Source organism: Cebidichthys violaceus, unplaced genomic scaffold (assembly GCF_023349555.1).
Source record: "Cebidichthys violaceus isolate CVI_PGR_0920_01 unplaced genomic scaffold, fCebVio1.0.p SCAF_7, whole genome shotgun sequence".
In the NCBI taxonomy this organism is placed as follows: domain Eukaryota; kingdom Metazoa; phylum Chordata; class Actinopteri; order Perciformes; family Stichaeidae; genus Cebidichthys; species Cebidichthys violaceus.
In genome coordinates, this window is record NW_027176927.1 from 11,107,005 (window position 1) to 11,126,840 (window position 19,836).

The 19,836-nt window shown below is 39.7% G+C and overlaps 2 protein-coding genes across 2 annotated transcripts; one reads left to right on the plus strand and one right to left on the minus strand.

The window, feature by feature from the left end:
* Positions 1–917: 917 nt before the first annotated feature.
* On the plus strand, positions 918–6,089 carry LOC137890901 (B-cell receptor CD22-like). Its single transcript, XM_068735236.1, has 9 exons — positions 918–1,032; positions 1,247–1,585; positions 1,678–1,902; positions 2,120–2,392; positions 3,212–3,499; positions 3,619–3,688; positions 4,334–4,364; positions 4,784–4,875; positions 5,513–6,089. The coding sequence occupies exons 1-9, from the start codon at positions 921–923 to the stop codon at positions 5,571–5,573; spliced, it is 1,491 nt and encodes a 496-aa protein (XP_068591337.1). The 5' UTR covers positions 918–920; the 3' UTR covers positions 5,574–6,089.
* Positions 6,090–6,137: 48 nt separating this feature from the next.
* hpn (hepsin) lies at positions 6,138–19,799 on the minus strand. Its single transcript, XM_068735237.1, has 13 exons — positions 19,427–19,799; positions 18,307–18,458; positions 12,413–12,520; positions 12,219–12,260; positions 11,659–11,788; positions 11,456–11,575; positions 11,260–11,300; positions 10,858–11,023; positions 10,571–10,761; positions 9,275–9,370; positions 8,835–8,977; positions 8,415–8,579; positions 6,138–8,001 (listed from the first exon to the last, which is right to left on the minus strand). Exons 2-13 carry the CDS (start codon positions 18,341–18,343, stop codon positions 7,957–7,959), a joined length of 1,284 nt encoding a protein of 427 aa, XP_068591338.1. The 5' UTR covers positions 18,344–18,458; positions 19,427–19,799; the 3' UTR covers positions 6,138–7,956.
* Between the last annotated feature and the right edge of the window lie 37 nt (positions 19,800–19,836).

The window sequence follows — 19,836 nt, forward strand, 5'->3', positions numbered from 1 at the left end:
TCAACATCGCTATCGGTTACTAAAGCTTTCACTTTTTTCCCTCCTGAAATCTTGCTCTCTACTGGTGCAGAGGAAATGTTTGGTGCATTGAATGTGTCAATATCACGTTGTTTTTGTGACATTTCCTCTCCTGGTGTCGAGATGCAGTGGGAATATTTGGGTTGGATAAAGTGCCTCAAAGTTATGGCAAGACAATACAAAGTCATAACAATGGCAAAACATCTGCACATTTTACTGATAGCTCCCAACAATTTAATTGTTTTGATCAAACAGAGATCTTAGTCAGGCATGATTAAATAATAACAATAATAATAATAACCTGAGGGTCATCATAGGTCACCACATCAAAACATCCCATGTAGAAAGATATGAAATCAAGAAGACTACATCTGTTTAAAAGATGTGTTTACTCACCAGTTTGTTATTGTAACCCACCGGTGGATTGCATCGCCGACATCGGTGCACGGTCCAGTAACACCACCATGTGGACAAGAAGAATAGATCATGTTGGTGATGTGAGGCCAGCTGTTTTTGACATGTCGGCCACACAGAGAAAGCTCTGTTGTACTGCAATGACTTCTGTTTCCTGTTTGCTAGATTTAAAAGAAACTCAGGCACATTTGGAGACGCATGGTGACAGAGACTGCAGGTGCTGCTGCTGCATGTGCTCTGCTCGATACTCAGCAAATACTGTGTTACCTGTTGTGTCTCACTCGAGTATAACTAATGCATTTATTGTCACAGTCTTGTTTCCACCCATAATGTGTGTCTCTTTTTGTGTTCAGACTCTGATCATACTATGTGAGGCTTTCTAACTTTATATAATGAGAAATCAGAATGTGCTGACTGTATGATGAGAGGAAGCAGGGAGGGGACACCCTCCTACTTCTGCTTTTCACTATTAACTTTAATATGCACAGATGTGTTCTTATGTTCTCTGCTGTAAAGATTGTATATTAAACTGTGTCCTGATGTTGCAGGTGATGTTGACAATGGAGCATTTGATTCTGATTATTCTGGTGACATTACCAGGTAAGGAAACGCATTTTTTAATTTATTTTTTAATGAATGTATTGAAAAGGTGGTAACTGCAAATAATGAAATTATAATGCAACTGCTGCTTCGAGCTTTAAAACATGTAAATATATGCTTCATATCAGCTAATTTAAGTATTTTATGGATTATTAAATCCTGTGGGGAAATGTAGCTACGGCTAAATTTAACTGACTTTTATTTTTGTTTACAGGCGTCTTGAGTGGAGACTGGAGGGTGACCTACAAAGATCAGTGTGCTTTGAAAGGGACATCAGTAGTTATTAAGTGCGAGTATGACTATCCTTGGGGTCATATTGTCACTGCAGTCAGCTGGTCTAAAGCCCAGTATGTAGCTGGCGAGGGGAAAAAGGTTCTCCTTTCACAACTCGCTTCACCTCCAAACCACTTTAGGTTTGTGGGCAACTACCGTGGTGACTGTAGTCTGACGGTCAATGATGTTCAACACACCGATGAAGGAGAATACTTTTTCCGTTTTGTGACAACACTCAACAGTTGGAGTAGTCAAACACCCGTTCATTTGTCCGTAAGAGGTACTAACTCAATAACAAAAAAAGGAGACCTCCTCGAGAATTATGTTTCTTTTAGTAAAATTAATCAGTTTCTGCTTCTGTTTCCGATTCAGATTTGACCTCCGATCTACAGCCGAGCACTGTGACAGAGGGAGGCAATGTTAGCCTGACCTGCGTGTCAGGTTGCCTTGAACCTATAAACATTGTCTGGTTCAGAGATGGACAAACTGTACCAAATCCAGTCTTCCAGGCAGAGAGAGAGCATGCTGGGAGGTACTACTGTACCGTCCTGGGACAAGAGACGGCCAGATCTGCCTCCGTGGCTCTGAATGTTCAATGTAAGTACATGAATAACACTTGAACCAAACATTTCAAAGCTCACGTTGTTATGCAATGATCCTGTGTCGGAGTCTGAAAGTCCTAACCATTAACCTCCAATTAGAAAGAGGAATGACGAGAAATATTTTTGCTCCGTGTAGTGACATACTCACATCCTCATTTTTCATTGTGATTCACTGGTTTATTTGTTAACTCTGTTAATCTCCTGTCTATCAGATGTTCCAAGTGAACTCACATTGTCAATGAGTCCATCAGCCGTCAAAGGAAGTTGGGTGACTCTCACCTGTAGCAGCGATGCCAACCCACCTGTGACACAAAGTGGATACAGTCTGTATAAAGACGGACACTTTATCAGTTCAGGGCAGAATCACACCATCTCTGACCTCCAGCCCGCCCACAGTGGACTGTACTACTGTCAGGCCTGGAATAATATCAGCCAGAGAGGCATCGACCTGATTAACTCTACTGAGGTTCATCTTGATGTCCAGTGTAAGTGTGTTGAGGTGTCTGGTTTCAAATGTGCGCATTTGAATTTGTTACAGAAACCTGTGTTGTTGTGGATAGACGCTTGCCATTTAGACACACAGGTTAGTTCTCATGCTGCAGTCAAGAGGTGTAAAAAAAAAATTCACCTTTGACAGAAGAAGTACAATACAACAGTCAGTTAAATGACTGTTCAAAGTGCGGATGAAATATTCATACTGATTTATCTTTATACAGTAGAACATACTACATCGATCTGACTTCTCAGAGTTCATCACCTTATAAGGGGAAATAATTTAAAGAGAAGTACCAGATTTAAACTCCATATATTTCATGAAATACTGTTATCAAGTTGGAGATAATCTCTCAAAGACATTCTTGACTTTTTGTCACAGTACACAACAGGCACATAACAGGCAGAAAGCACACAGCTATGATGAACTGACACCAGTTCAAAGGATATATATATATATATATATATATATATGTGCAGTGTGGCTGACGAGGGAATGAGATGCAGGTGAGCTGGAACGGCCAGGCAGAGCTGATTAGGGAAAGTGGGAACAGATGTGTGGATGGGTGTGGCAGTCAGGTGATGGATAAAGGAGGGAAAGTACGATAAACATCTGGACATGGTTTAATTTAGAGAACTAGAAATGTGTCAATTCAGTCTGTAAGAATAAGATATATATGACAAGTGCATATAATCTAATGATTAATACAGTCTAATGAGTGCACTCTATTTCATTGGCTGCAGATCTTTCAGGCCTGTGACCCCTTAAAATGAAGCATGTGTGAGAGCACTTTTGATTCCTCTTTTTTCAGACCGTCCAGAAAACATTTCTATTTCAATGGACCAGCCACATGTTGTTGAGGGCAGCAGTGTGAATCTGACCTGCAGTGGTGCTGCTAACCCAGCAGCAGAAAACTACACCTGGTACAGCAGCGCTGGTTCCAGTTTCAGCTCCCTGCTCCAGGTGGGATCAGGACAGGTGCTGTCTCTCCCCTCTGTGGAGGCGTCCCACACTGGACTCTACCTCTGCCAGGCCAGGAACCGACTGGGGGAAAACAACTCAACCGAGGTGCTGCTCACCATGAAGAAAAAGGGTCGTGGTTTGTATCATGTTTATCTTCTAGAAATGTCATCTAAATTTTGCATTCGTTAGTGGCAGCAGTGCTTAGTTTTCCGAACCGCCAACAGTAGCCCAACCATAGAATGTGTTTCTCCACAGGTCGCCAGTCCCTCAAAATCTTAGCTGGAATAGGAGTCTCTGTTTTTGTGACATTTCTTCTTTGGCTCGGGTGAGTCACTGAATGTTTGAGTGTGACTGAATGACTCATTTCATATTCATTGTTAGTCTTCTCTTTTTCCACATGTTGTGTAACTTTTTTTTTTTTTTTAATGCGTTTCACCTATATGTAAAGTTGTCATGGCTGCATGTGTGACACCATGTGTCATTTTGTGGGACATTTCCACTCTGTTGCTATTTTTAACCACATACTCACTTTGTTGGCTCAGGTATATTAATCTATTAAATATGTTTTATGTTTTAACATACTGAATAATGATCTTTAGTAAGGGGTTACAACTTTCAATGTCTATTCAAGACATATATGAGATACAGAATTTGATATATTATTTTGTGACTGTATTTGCAAAGAGACATATGATCATGAGCCACTGTCTCAGATTAAGAAAAGTCTGAAAAGCGATTTGTTTTCAATACACTTGTAATTTTCTACAGTTTATATCTAACTCAGTGAAAAAAATGGGATGGTCAATCTGTTTGTATTGAGCAGCAGTTTATAGAAGTAGCTAGCTGCTGGATTTCCCATCCTTTCAGAACAACTTCCCTAAAATGTCACATTAAAGATTGAGAAACAATTAAGGATGTTCTAAGTGAGTCATATCAATGATTTTTATTTTGTTTTATGTTGTCTTGGTAGGCTAAAACAGAGGAGCCATGCAAAGAAAAAAGTGAGTACATCTAAAATATATACCAGGCCGCTATTATAAATATGTAAATAAGAATTTTTCTGAATGACTCGCCTGGTTGAATAAAGGTTAAACAAAATAAATGTAATATAAGCATTAAGCAAATCTGATTGAACTGATTTGGGGGGATTTTAAGTTCCCTCTTAAACTCACAACTAGTAGCACAGACAAAGGAGAACTTTCAATGGGGGATATTACAAATGTTCTGTGCTTTAGCAAGAGTCCCGACAAATATTTAAAGAAGTGAGATATCTCAGTTTTCTTGTGGCGTTTCCCTAATATAACATTTTCTTTCAAAACAAAACTTATTAACCAAAGTTCCCAAAAATAGAGAAGTAATGGAATCATTTATCAGAAAACTTGATCTGACTTTTGTTGTGGCTCGTCTACTCTCCACTCAGGCTCCCGCATCGTATGAAGATGAGGTTTCCTACTCAACAGTGACCATTAAACCCAGAAACCCCAGTCCTCCACATCACGTAGACAACTCCTGGTAGGTTTACTGTCCAAACATTGACCTGATCACATTACTCACTGACGGTCAAGTCAAGTTTATATGTGTAGGGTTTAGTCAGCTGTTACTGTACAGTTTTATTTAACGTTACAGAAGAAGACAAACAAATTATGTTTAAAAAAAAAAAGAACGCTTCAAGACCTTTGACCGTCACAGAGAAAAATGAAAATTTCCCATTGTTGAAAAGGACCTACAACCTAACGGAAATGTAACTCACTCTCAGTAAAATCATTTGGGATTAGATAGATATTAGATAGATATGCTATATATTTACACACACACACACACACATACATATATATATGTGTGTGTATGTATATATGTATATGTGTATATATATCTCTATCTCTCTCTCTATCTATCTATCTATCTATCTATCTATCTATCTATCTATCTATCTATCTATCTATCTCTCTCTATCTCTCAGGTCATTAAAACCCACTAATTCTCAGAGGACATATTACAGAGCATATGTCCTCTGTAGCTAGTCCTACTGATATGCTTGGCTGAAGCATCTGTATGTAAGGCATCAATGCTGCTATGAGCATGTCACCATCAGGGCAGTCACACGCTGCACCTTAGTAAAAAGTCACTAATAGCGTAATTTCCTCCTCAGCTCCAAAGCTGGAGAGAATGACGACTCTGTGATCTACACTTCGCTGGCTGAATCCAGCTGAGTTTGATGGAAAACCTTTGAATCCTTTGAGTGAAGTTTCATCATCATCATCATCATCATCATCATCATCATCATCATCATCATCAAGAAACCTATGCTGTCTGTCATGTGGTTCAAAGATCTGTCTCTCAGGAGGGTTTAATGGAAACCATAGAGCATCTTTTTTGTTGTACTTTGTATGTATTTTAATGTCTTTGCAAGGGTTTTTGTTTTTTTTAGTTTGTACAGTCATACTGAATACCAATGCTCAGATTTCTGTTTTTTCTTCGTGTGTGTGTGTGTGTGTGTGTGTGTGTGTGTGTGTGTGTGTGTGTGTGTGTGTGTGTGTGTGTGTGTGTGTGTGTGTGTGTGTGTGTGTGTGTGTGTGTGTGTGTGTGTGTGTGTGTGTGTGTGTGTGTGTGTGTGTGTGTGTGTGTGTGTGTGTGTGTGTGTGTGTGTGTCAGTATGACTATTTTTCACTGCAGTCTTTACAGTTGGTATTAAAGATTTATAAATAAACTGTGATATCATTACACAATGACAGTGGGTGAGTTGTTATCATTTCATACAATAGCCAATGCAACAATTTACGTTTAGAACATTTATTTATCTTGCACACATCATAAATGTACATGCATTAACTTTATTTCAGAGGGGAAACTGGTGGTGATTAGTTTGCGATTTTATGGATGCAAAACAAATTATTTTGAGTCAAGAGCTAAAAATCAGTGGCAGAAAGGCTTTTACACTTGTGTTCCCATCCAATCCTTTCTTACGGCCAAGTGCAGGACACAGATTTGGTGACTACAGTAGTGAAATGATGCATTATATTTTTAATAATGTATCTTGACGGTTGCATTTTACATACTGTTGTATATTTTGTGTTTGTTTGGGTCAAAACCCGTCCTATTCACAGTCTAATGGAGTCGTGAGAGATTTACTCCAGAGTGCAGATACTTTGCATTTGGCCTTAAATTATTTTTTCTTTGTGTTTGTCTCTTCCTTTAATGTGTATGGTGAATGTATATTAAAAGAAAACATAGCAACACTTTGTGTCCAGATGCCACTGGAATCTAAACAATAAAAGTAATCAAATCTATCTAATCTAAAACGTAGTGTATTGCTTTGTTGTGGTTTATGCTGAATTTGACTCTAGGAGCAGAAAGGGAGTTTTAGTATTTAATACTATACATTGGTCATGGAAGATCATGAGTATACACCGTTAATATGATAGCACATCATCAGCATTTAAAATCTAGTAATATGTGGTGTGGTAAAAGAAATATTTTCTGAGAACATGATTTAGTTTGTTATTGCACTCTTGGCTTTAAAATCTGTGGATCATGAAGACATCTGAAAAATGTCTCAAATAAAAATCTACACAAACAAAACATTGACTAATATTTACAAGGCGATAACAAAAATACTGATTTCAATACAAGCATCATCTTCACCAGTTCATGTGGGGTTTTGATAAAGACAGACCTTGAATGAATAATTATTTTTCATACAAAAGTATATAAAAAGATCACACAAGTAAAAGTTACTTATAAAATTAGATTCTTACGACGTGAAAAGTTTATGTGCTGTGATTTTACAAAATAAAGCTCACCAGGAAATGTTTTAGCTACTCATTAGCATTACTCATAAATTACTGACATTTTAGATCTACTGTGTGTGTGTGTGTGTGTGTGTGTGTGTGTGCCTGCGTCTGTGCACAATGTAAAAGTACAAGATCTTGACTGATCTTTATTACAAATCAACAGTGCCGTTTGCACTCATTGTAGCTTGCTGTGCATGCAGGCAGCAGGAAGTCTGGCACTGGAGAAAGTGACTCATGTAGAACAAGATACAACCTCTACAAAAGGAATTAAGTGTCTTATTGAATGAATCCCTGTAATTTCATCAAAGATTCTCAAGATGAACCTGAGCCTTTGTAAGTCTCAATTCAACATATTGCTGTTTAGCTCACAAGTTATAGTGGTTATTTCTTGACTTCTCCTCATTATATTTTACAAAACTGGTATCTTAAATCCAGTATAGGGAATTTAATATTAGCTCTCCTTTGCACTTTATCAATATTTTACTTCATGAGAACAATGTTAGTCAACTTCAATAACTCTTTTCTGATCTGTTTAAAACGTCATGTTTCTTTAAGAGCTCTGTCTGTGTGTTTTGGATACCGGGTATCTATTAAGGAGTATGGTCTTGGTGGGCATTTAACAATGTGGGAAGATTCAGGAAGAAGTTAACCCTAAATTTAAAAAAAGCTTTTGGTAAGAAGGAGAATCTGGAACCGTGACAAACTTTCATCTCTCTGTCCAACTGCCCCCTGTTGACGTCTTCCAGGTCTTTTAATATTGTCATCCAAGAGTAGAAAAAGTGGAAACATTGGAGCAGGAATCTCATGTCCGCGCCATTTTGTGAAGGCCCGGTGAGTTGTGATAGTTCTGGAGGGGAGAGATGAGAGCAGGAATTGTTAAGCACATCTGTAATGTCACAAGGAGACATTTAAAGATGTAGATGACTAAAACTTCAACACCAATCTTGAAGCATGCATGTAACGTAAACGTGTGTGTATTTGGTGGTGGCACTTCATTAAGACATTTTATTTCCTTAATTTGGATTAAGGATTACATGTTTTGTGTGTGTGAAGAAAAACTTCCTTGTTAAGTGATTTATAGATAACTTGAATGGAAGTTACTGTTCTGTTTCTGTAGTTAGTGGCAGTCGATTCACTTGGTGGTGGAGGCTCAGCTATCCCTACTTCCTTGGTTGTGCATTAAAGCGTTGTGACAACACAATTGAATACAAACAGTGTCACAATAAAGACGTACAATAAAATAAGAGTCCAGGTTCTCACCCTCATGGCCGTAGATATCCAGGGCAGAAATCGGGAAATTCTGGTGTAGACGCCAGGTTTCTTGGCCATGGCACAGCCTATTCCCCAGCTCACCACGCCCAGCAGACGATACCGCCTGGTCTTAGACAGGCAGTCCTCTGCCATAAAAGGCCCGCCGCTGTCTCCCTGAAACCACAGAGGATTATAGCACTTCACACACATCATAACAGAGCATTGACAGAGATTCAAGCAAGTAAGATAATCAAACAACCAGGTATTCGCATCGGGCACACACAAGCTTTCAGATCATAGTCACAAAACAAGCACCAGATTAAACAAAGCAGACCCACATATGAGGACATATCGAAGCATGCAGCCCCCTTAATTAGAAACCCCAAAGCCTTTATGCACCAGCGTGCAAAAACACAGTCACACCCTGACCTGACAGGCGTCAGTGCCTCCTTTCTCATAACCAGCACAGAACATACTGGTGGTGATCTGATTGTCATAGTAGTCAGGAGCGTTGCAGACAGCGTCACTGATGATGGGGACGTGCACTTCCTGGAGAATATCTGCTAGAATACCTGCATGTGAGAAAGCAAACACATTTAAAAACAACAATACTTTGGAGTTTGTTTGTTTTTTTATCTAAAAAGAAGTATGCATTGCTATGGGTCCTTGTACAAATTCAAATCATCAAGATTGTATTACTCTACTCTCACCTTATTATGTATTTATGTTGATCAAAGCGTACACTGGTGCTGTTTGTTATGATAGCACATGTCGAGCATGTTGATACAAGGGTTGCCAATAATGTCATCCAACGTCAAATGTTCTGCAGTGTGTTACAGTTCAGCTGTAGTGAAATGCAGACGACTCACCATAGTAACCTACATTTCCCCAGCCTGTTACTGTTCCCATCTGTCCGTCTATCAGTCTCTGACCGTATGCTGGCAGGCAAATAGGCTGGATGTATTCTACACACAAACATATGTATTAAGATGTAAGTAAAACACATGTAATAACACTTCGCCATCAAACACACACACACACACACACACACACACACACACACAATCATCCAAACCACTGCCACATGTGTCAGGAGACAAGAAGTGGTGAATTACTGTAAATCAATGGGCAAGAACCATCATTCTTACCATATACCATATTAATGATCTGAAAATATAGATCTCAGTTATGTTGATTTTTCAGCGTTTTTTGTCAGCTTCTGTCTTAAAATATAATATGTGACATCTTTGCTTTATAAAGCTACAAACCACATGTTTTTCTATTAGTGTATCAACAGCACTAAAACAGTGCACTGTACAGAGAGCCATGTAACTTAGTATCCTTTACTTGTCATGTTGTGGTTGTAATTATGAAAGCCTAACACTAGATGTCAGAGGTGACCTACTTAAACATTGCTTCAACAGTTTCTACTTCAAGTTTCTTCTTCTTCAAGGTAGGTCGTGTTATTAATCAACATCAATGACAGTTATCTAAAAACGGGTTTTCCAATTGGGCTGTAAATCGAGATTCATTCACATTTCATAAACTTGAGCCACTGCCTTGTTCCTCTACTGTACGTCCATATCTCATGGGTCTTCATCATTTCCTTCATCTTATTTGTTAGTACAGATAATGTTAATATAGTATATTTGCATTTAGTTATTTGTCATTTCCTCAAAACCCATTAAGTACGTTGACTTAAGCCTAACTTGCTGGACTGTTAAAAATGTGCAGAGCTGTGACATACACTGTAACACAAAGCTAGCCTCTGTCTCTCTCAGACCTATAATGCCAGCGCAAATCACACACACACACACACAGAAAGGTGAGTCTTGTATGCGTGTCTTGTACCTTTCTAACTATCAAAGTGTGGATATTTAATTACAAAGAGAGCTTCAGACACCAGAGGAACCGGTGGTTACTGCTCAGTGCTGATATAACTACGTTGAAGAAAAGAACTTTTGTCCTGCTGACTCCAATCTGGGAAACAGGAGACATAAAGCAGGCAAATGACTATAATGACTGACTCTCTGTGTCGATCTGGTTTCTCCAGGTCTTTGTCATTCTTCCTCATCTCTAATCGCTGTCATCATGCAATCAAATGTTCAGGTGTGTGTCAATGAGTGTGGCTCATGAACAGGTGTGTACGCCTCAGTGTGGCCTACCGTTGAAAGTGAGGGGCTGGGTGAGGGCCAGCACAGCGATGTCCCTGCTGTTGTCATCAATGCTAGCATCTACAAAGGGCAGGTAGCTGCTGTGGTAAACAATGGTGTTCACCTCCACCACGTTGGCATTCACTGGTTTACTATAGATGGAGCCCAGCTGCACACGCCAGCGATTCACAGAGCGATATCGCCTAGAATGAAATAAAAAAATATATATATTGAATTTGTCCACAATGTGCTATAAAATGAAATATGATTCCTGTATAAAATCAGACTGGATTACTGACTCTCTGAAGCAGTGAGCTGCTGAGACGATCCAGCGGTTTGAGATGATGGTTCCTCCACACTGATGAACTCCGTCGTACTCCAATCTGACCTGCCATGGCCAACTGCCCTGCCTGGCATCCACACCGCCGACTATACGGTCCGCTGCAAAACTACGCTTGCCACAGTCTGCCGAGGAGAGAGAGGAGAGCGTTTACCGTCTGGGTAGACTGCAGGTGAGAGGATTAAACATTTAATATCAAAGACAGGACCAAAAAAAAAAAGCGAAGTAAGACAGAGAGGCTGAATAAAATACCAGACAGTAAGAAGCACTTCTATCAAAATGTATTACAGAATGATAATCCCATCATATTGTGAAAGATGAGCAGTGGATGTCTGAGTGCAGATCTGAGCTCACATCTCACCTTGACACAACAGTGTGAGCACCTCCCTGCTCTCACAGTCACTGAAACAAAGACAGACAGAGTCAGCAACAGCCTGACAGAGAAAAAGGAAACAAAGTAACTGTTCAGCTTCCTCTTTGTCCACCGAGTAGACAAGTGAAAGAAAAGAGGACAGCGTGGTAGAAGGTTAGCCTGCTGTGAGACAGGTGTTTGTTACCATGGGAACAACGAGTCTTTGATTTTCTTGCCATAGCTGAGCTCTTGCGGTCGGACACAGAAGAAGTCCCCACCGTCTCCACTGGCCTCTGGCACTGACGAGACGGAGTAATTCACCACGCTGAAACAGACGCACACACTTCAGTCCTGTGTCACACTATGCTGCATGAAAACATGGAGATATACTGGTTTATAATGTCTCACCTGATGAAGCCCACTTCTTCACAGCTGATGCTAGCTAGCAGCTCATTGGCTGAGGAGGAGCACACCTGACGCCACCTCTTCTGGGCAGAGTCAAAGACTCTGAGACGTTGGTCAGCAGAATTTACCTGGACTGCAGGAAATGACACGGGGTTACTGTTTAAACACACTTGGTACAATAGCACACACTCCTGATTACTTTATATTTATTTACCTTTTCTCACTGTGATGATCATATGTGTAATTTTTACGAGACCAGAGATAGTTGTCTGCTTAAGTTCTGCTCCTATTGAGCAACATGTGACATAGAAGAGACCACAATCTTTTATCTTGCTTGTTTGTCCATTAAACCTCTGAGATGAGACTTTTCTCATAATTTATAAAAAGTTTAATTTGATGATACATATTTTAAAAATAAATTAATCTGAAACTTGTATCAAAATACATAAACTGAAGAAATCATCAGATATGTGATTTAGCTGCAGTTAAGTTTGTGTTTTGTTTCTGCTACAGACAGACAGACAGACAGCTTCCTATCAGACATCCTGTCCTCTCTTACTCACCATCATACAGCCCTGTGTCTTCATCGTATGTGCAATACGTGACTACAGAAGGGTAATAAAAAAAGAACGTCCGTTATATGTTGAGCCAATGAATATATGATGGCAAATGCTGACAGACTGATCATCAGATGTTTAAACAACAGATTATTATGGTCATCATATGTGTGTGACTATGTGAAAGCATGCAGTCTGACCTACGGCCCAGACGGCTGCTCCAATGGCTCCCAAGGTCATCAGTGTCACACACACCCCAATCACACGGCAGGGGGTCAACACACAGGTCAGAGAGATTCCCCTGTTCCCTGCAGACACGCACATACACACATAGAGATGAGTGCACATACAATGTTATCTGTGTTGTTGTTGACAAATATACGTATGCCAAATTAATACATGGCAAAGGTTGAGGCTAGGTGCTTGTATTTGATTTGGGCTTTTTTTTTTTTTGCCATACAACAAACATCAGTAAAATGACCGGTATCAGGGGCATGCTGCACATTTCCTGGCAAAGAATGAAGAGTACAAACGACACTGATTAGATCAATAGTCTAAAGTCTAGCATTTCTCCACAAAGCAAGAACAAACTTTTAAACTAGGATATAGTGCCATGTTTGTCCCGTGTGCATGTACAGTATGTGTGTGTCTCCATTTCTGCCCCTTTTATCCTCTTCTCAAGTTTGTCAACTTGACACACAACTTAGAGTTAATACACTTTTGTTTTATTACAGACATGTAATAGATTGGACAACACAAGTTTGACATGAATAAATCCATTCTGGTGTGTCAGGTCCAGGGTCTGAGCATGCTGGCCAACTGTCATGGCTTACTAGGACACTTTAGATGGTACAGAGCCAGAACCTGTCATTGCAAGGCAGAATGTCTCTAACTATTGTGGAGGGAAAAAAAGAGTAAATAGTATTGAAAAATCCTCTCTTTGTGTGAACTGTCAGCCTGCCATGCACATCCCTTATCATTAAACACAGCTCAGCTCATTTCCCTTCCTAGTAACAACCAGAAGACCACGGTCATCATCATCATCAAAGTTAGAGCAACAGTGCAGACAAAAGCTGGAGGATAGTTTATACCTCTTGACACAGACACATCCCAACCAGCCCAACCCGACTGATTATGTTGATGAATATTTCACTTTAACGACAGGAGCAACAAAACTAACAGGAGACTGTACCTTTTTCACAGCAGACATTTTGACTTGTCACAGTAGGAAAAGCACAGGTGTTACTAATGACATTAACAAAGGCTACATTATATTTAAGTATCCTGGTAAGCCATGACAGCGTGACAGTGAGCTAGCATGCACAATACTGAAGCAGCTCAATGGAGTTCAGTCATAATTTGTTGTATTATTTACACCTTTGTAGAGAGCCTCTAAAATGTATAATTCCCGGTATCAGTAGTAGACAAGTCACAGCGCCCAGCACACAGGTGTTACTAATAACATTAATTAACGATAGCATCAATATATTTAAGCCATGACAATGAACACACATGGACAATGGCAAAGCTCTGGTCCTAGTAAACATAACGCAGACATCACTATGTGATTAACTACACCTGTGTGTTTCCAGCTATGACTGCTGTAAAAAGTGACAAATTGAACCCGGGAGCCTAAACCTAAAGTAGTCTCAAGTATCTGTCAATTCTATTCAATTTATAAATACTTTCGTCCGTTTGTCTTCAGTAATAGCTGAAGGAAAAGTAAGGTGTCCATGCTGAGGGAGCAAATGTAACCCTTAGTCAAGTACTTTAATATAATATTAGAGCCTGTGTCTGTAAGTGTTTTCTGTTCATTACACGGCATTGGACACTCAGGACTGTAATAGTTATACTTTCCATCAATGTGTCAGGAAACAACTGGAGATACTGTAAGAACATGAATGTTTCCTATCGAATCAAAGAAAACATTCTACATGCCTGGTTTCCTTCCTGCCACTGTCTCCTTCCAACATTTCTCTACCCACATTAGAACCCACATCAGTTAGTGAGGAGGCATTTTTAATGTTCTTCCTTAGACATTAGAGGGCCAGTGAACAACTCAAGGAATGACAAGGAACCAGTGTTGTACAGAACCACTTACACTGTTTGGTCCCACAGTTGCAGCATTTCTACGTTGTTATCAAGAAATACGATAGCAGTGTAGACCTACTCATCCAGTGACCTTAACATCCTTCTAAGCTATCTCCTCACATCTGCGCCCTCCCTCTACACTCACTGCATTCCCCTTAAATGTACCTACTTTCCTTGGCTCCCTCTGTACCCATCCCTCTCCTTCCTCTCCTCCCCTCTATGTGCCTCCTGTCTGCTCCTCCTCTCCCTCTGTACCTGTCCTCTCGTCCCCCTCCAAACATCCAGTCAGCAGAATAATGGTGTTATTGTTCCTTGGGTTGTTCATTTCTGATTAACAATGGGGACCCAAAGGTCAGAGTAGAAAAATTAAAAAATTAGAAACAAAAAGCAGTGAACATATCTGATGAATGCCACTGGACATATTATCAGAGGGACATTCCAGGCTCCTGTTCATTTGTTCAGATTGTGTTTTCCAGGAAATACCCCAACATTTTCCTCCACACACCTCAACTCCAATTGCACTGGAGCTGCCCACCCCCCTTGTTTCCAAACTTCTTTTTTCTTCTCTCCTTCCTGATCTCTTCTCCCCCTGCAGAGCGCACTTCCCAATCAAACTGCAGGGCAGAACAAACACTCTATTGTGTCCACTTCTACCTGAGACCACCTTCTCCTGAGTGTGTCTGCATGTGTGTGTTATGAGTCAGGGATTCACCTGAAATCACTGTGGTAGTATGTGATGGCGAGCACCCTGCAGTAGTACAAATGGTAGCAGTACAAACTGTTGCATATCTTTTATTATAATAATGTGAATACAATAGAACTTTTTGCGTTATGTTCAAAGATTCAAACACAGTTCTTCACAGTGAGACACAGTTGTAAACCTGTATTAAGTTTATAGTATAGTTAATTGAAAACAGATTTAATTAGACCTACTATAAGCTGTGGGTGTTGTATTGTATTGTAAATGGGATATCAACATTAATTCTATCCACAATTCTACTAATTACTAACTATGTGTGACGCTTGCGTATAATTTACAACACTTTTCTCTGACGAGTCACAAGACTACTAAGTTACAGGCTATTCGTTCAGAAAATAAACAGCAACTTGAAAACTTGATCAGAAGATGTGATCTACTAACCACAGTTTCTTGAAGACACTGTGTCATGATACTGCTGAATATATCTCAAACTTTGTTCAAGCTTGTAAACAACAAATGTACTAAAACTAAATGTATGCACAACAAAAAGATCAACAGCTAAAAGTGGCACATAAGGAATATTCCACAAAGCAGTGAACATTTAGGGCTTCCCCACAGCGTGACTGGTAGTTTGTTGCCATGGTTTGTTGCCACTGTGGTAAATAAAGCTGGCATGAGAGGTAAGAATGAATCATCACTTAATGTTTGTGACCCATCCACACAAAAACACACCATACATGCATACATCTTTATTTTGGGTTATTATTTCTATCCTCATCCACGAGTCACATGACCAGCCAGAAGCAGCAGGATGGAAAAGGTTCACTGTGTTATTACTCATTCACAGGCATGTTGGGATTGACACACTTCATTCTGCACGCGTTACACCCTCCCGCTGTAGCACTACACTGTTGGGAGAAAAGAAGCAGCTGTGTACCAGATGAGATATGTGGCTGCACACACCCACTTCAAACCAAAATCAAGAGAAAAATATGAAAAGTCTAGTTCAAGTTTTCTACTATGATGTAGTTAATCTGAAATTAAAGATTACACAACATAAGGTATTTTCCTTAAAGGAGCTGTATTCAACATTCAGAGCAATTATGTAGCAGCAAACAACTATTTGCTCTGTAAAAGTAAAGCGGAGTAACGTCTACTCGAGTAGAGAATAAATATGCTATTGCAGCATCTACGCTAACGTCTTTAGGAGTCGCTTTTCTGTGTCATTTCTCACACGCCTAAGCCACGCCCATAGCTGCCAGCAGCTCCTCAGAGGACGCTGATTGGTCCGTGCTCTGGCATTTCGGACACAAACACATTACTTGAAGCCTGTAATGATGGATTTTTCGTGTGATATGTGATCGCACGAATCAAGCTGCCGTGCAAGGCAACAGAAGTCATGGCCACAAGGTAGAAGTCCGTTTTCTCTGTGGAGGTCTTCTTCATGTTTTTCCAGAGCTTCCTACTGTGTCACAAAGTTTGCTCTGTTTTCAAGAAGATGGATCTGACATTTCATTTGGTATGAAATGTCATTGTTCACCTTGAAAGGAGTTGTTTTACAAAATATTCCAAACTCAAGGTCCATGTACCAGTTCTTTACATATGAGGTTGATGTTCACCGTGTCTCCTGATCCACTCCACACCTCACGGCACAGTCAGCCTCTGCTGCGTTATCCTTCGTCCACTGACATTTAAACTTAAGGAAACACATTCCAACAGTGTCAAACCAGGAAGAACAGATTGTTGTGTATTTGGTCCATCAAAAACAGGGCTGAGCTAAATTCAACATACATTCACTTCAATTTCAATAAAGACAGAGGTTTAAAGGGTTTTCAAAATAAAAAATGGAAGAATATTTCCTTCCTGAGTAGACTTAAGTGGTTATAGCGGTATGAAGCAGATATAACAATACAGAAACAGAAGAAAACCTCTCTCTCACACACACACACACAGCAGAAGCTGTGACTCATAGTTGTAGTGGTTGTCATGACAGAAAAGTTAAAATAAACACAATCACAGTGCGCAGTAAATACTAGTCTGACTACTATACCCTGCCCAGTACGAATGTGTGTGAATGTGCATATTTGTGTTTCTGTACTTGTTCACACATGTACACACTGTACCCATGTCATGATGAAGGTAAACACAACTTGTTTCTGAAAATAGATCATGTCCCAATTAATACGAGCGCAGAGTCACACAAAATAAGCCACACCATGTGTGCCACTCCTTGGCTAGACTTCGTTTCTCTTGTAATTACACACACCAAAGACACAGCCTGAATCATTGCATCTGGGTGGGCTCCCTTCAGTCGGGCAACAGAGACTACAAACCCAAAGCTGACCGTGTATAGACACAGAACGTAAGTCACAGCCCAACAAGAAGACCTGGTGATGAGAACAGCAGAAGATTTGTTGTCCGTTTTCAACTAAAGACTTCACTTAATGGGAGACTACTGGCTTCATTGTACTGGCACTCGATTTGTCCCTGCAATGTAAGGTAGGTGTACTTTTGTCTAGCAGGGCTGTGGGGCATAAACATATAAAAAGTTAATTTATTTCCTCTATTTTTGAGTTTCACAGTTCACAATAACAAAAGCGCTTTCTAGCAGCAGTCAAATTTAGCAAGTAATCTTATCTTTACTGCCATAACAGCCTCATTTAATTAGCAGTAAACTCATTAGGAGCCATAAAGCTGCATATCTGACCAACACACTGCATTACAGCTAGTGCCACGTAACAGGACAGATGTGAAGTCTCTGCTTTCCTTTAAAATGTGTGAGTCACTGATGGTGATGGAAGTGTGTTTGATGGGATCAGGTAGGAGAGCTTCATTGAGAGCTACAGTGAGTTGTTTGTTTATGACTGCTGAGAGAGATTTGTCATTACTGTAATTATAATGTGCTACGATTAAGTGTAATTTGGAGTAAAGGACAGTGGTTACTTCTGCCCCCAGTTATCAACACATCACATTTGTATTTGAGTTATGACTTATAGCAATCGTATCAGATATAAAAAATAGCATAACCAATCTAAGTTTATGTTCTTCAAGCTGGAGGAGAAACTTCAAAAATAAACCCAGTGAACATCAGAGAGACAGCCTGTCAGCTTTGAACAAAGCAGTTAATGGTTAACTGTTGAGTGGACTGATGTCTGGTCCCAAATACAGAAAACACGCAGCATGCGCTTCAGCATGACCAGCACAGCAATTTAATCTGCGCATGTTTATATGTGTGTGTGTGTGTGTGTGTGTGAGAGAGAGAATGACGGCATTGCCAACAGTGTACGTATTATGTGCACTCACCCATCTTCCCCTCTGTCCCAACTTTCTCAGCATACATCTGTATACAATAGGAAGCAGAGGTTGATAATAGACAAGGATCTGTTTCCGTCCTTCCTTCTCTCCTTTTTTCCTTCCTTCCTTCCTTCTCTCCTTGACTCTTGAGGGCAGGTAGTCTGGTAATATAACATTGAGGGTCTTAAGTGACAAACAAACACCATATTGTAGGTAACACTTATATTTTTTAAACAAACATGTATCTTAAAGATAGCCAGTTAGACCAAGTTAAATGAGATTTGAAAAACCTTTGTTATATATAGTGGGAGTAACTAGTTTAGCCACAAACTAGAATACTAATTCTTAATACTACTACACATACGCACTACACTTTTATATTACTTCAATTCTTAATCGAAATGCTCCAAAGTACAGGCAGGTTACATCACAGGTTTGTTTCAGAGCAGTTGTTTTCAGTTATTAATTCTCGCTCTCTCTCACACACACACACACACACACACACACACACACACACACACACACACACACACACACTACAAACAAGTTCTCTTTATGTAACTTATTATTTCTAAGATGGAAAACTGACAATGAAAACACAAATGTATGAAGTCCATGGAAGACATTACTTTTATACTGAGCTGCTTTTCCTAAACATCTGTATCTTCATTCCACGTGAACACGCTTCTAATTAACCAAAGGTTAAACACGCGATATGACACCACAGGGAGCACATTATAAGTTAAAATGTAACAATAGAAAGTTATGGAAAAAGTGTTTTCAATTACTAAATCTTACAGGCTAAACTGTTTAATATGAGAAAAAAAAAGACATTTTGCTTTGATATTTGTATCACTTTAGACTGCAGAGGTCTTTAGTCCTCTGACTGGTTCAACAGACCAAAAGACAGTAAAAAGGTTTAAAACTATAAAAACTATATTTTACTGAAAACGTGTTTAATTTTAAATAGCTATTTACTGCTGGTTGCTCGTATAGGATATAGTCTACAGCCAGGTTAACTAAAGGCATTTAACGTTGTTGATACAGAATCAGGCAACTAGGTTAGCTAATAGCTTCTTTTCAGAGTTAGCTTATATTAACTACAGGGCTGAAACAATAAGTGACTCACCTGTGTTTTCTTGCAGCAGGTGTAGTACTGGCCTTCGTTAGTGACAAATTATCTTAGAAATACAGAAAAAGAAAAGACTATTCTGCCTCAAAAACAGGCGACCATAGTCGAATTAACTGTTTAGACGCCGGCACAGATAAATCCCAGTTTGCAGTAAATCCGTTTTGTTTTCTTCACAGGTTACTGACCTCAAACAAAGAAAGAAGAAGAAAAACTAGCAACGTTTTAGCGGCCGTTTCTATCAACCAAAACCACCGACGCCCGCTTCTAACAGAAACGAGAGAAACATTTGGAAGACTAAAGGACTAACTGAGACAAAGTTAGTGAAAGTGTATCCCAACTTTGTCGTTTTGAGTGGTCGTCCTGTGAGCGCTCTGCTGCGCAGACGAGGGGAGCACGAGTGACGTCAA

Excerpts from the sequence above, each read along its gene's own strand:
- LOC137890901 (XM_068735236.1), top strand. The coding sequence starts at position 921 with ATGTGTTCTTATGTTCTCTGCTGTAAAGATTGTATATTAAACTGTGTC. Across the intron at positions 2,393-3,211 it reads GGTTCATCTTGATGTCCAGT|ACCGTCCAGAAAACATTTCT; the intron begins GTAAGTGTGTTG and ends CTCTTTTTTCAG. Across the intron at positions 3,689-4,333 it reads ACATTTCTTCTTTGGCTCGG|GCTAAAACAGAGGAGCCATG; the intron begins GTGAGTCACTGA and ends TTGTCTTGGTAG.
- hpn (XM_068735237.1), bottom strand. The coding sequence starts at position 18,343 with ATGTATGCTGAGAAAGTTGGGACAGAGGGGAAGATGG. Across the intron at positions 10,762-10,857 it reads GCAGCTCACTGCTTCAGAGA|GCGATATCGCTCTGTGAATC; the intron begins GTCAGTAATCCA and ends ATTTCATTCTAG. Across the intron at positions 8,002-8,414 it reads GGATATCTACGGCCATGAGG|AACTATCACAACTCACCGGG; the intron begins GTGAGAACCTGG and ends TCTCCCCTCCAG.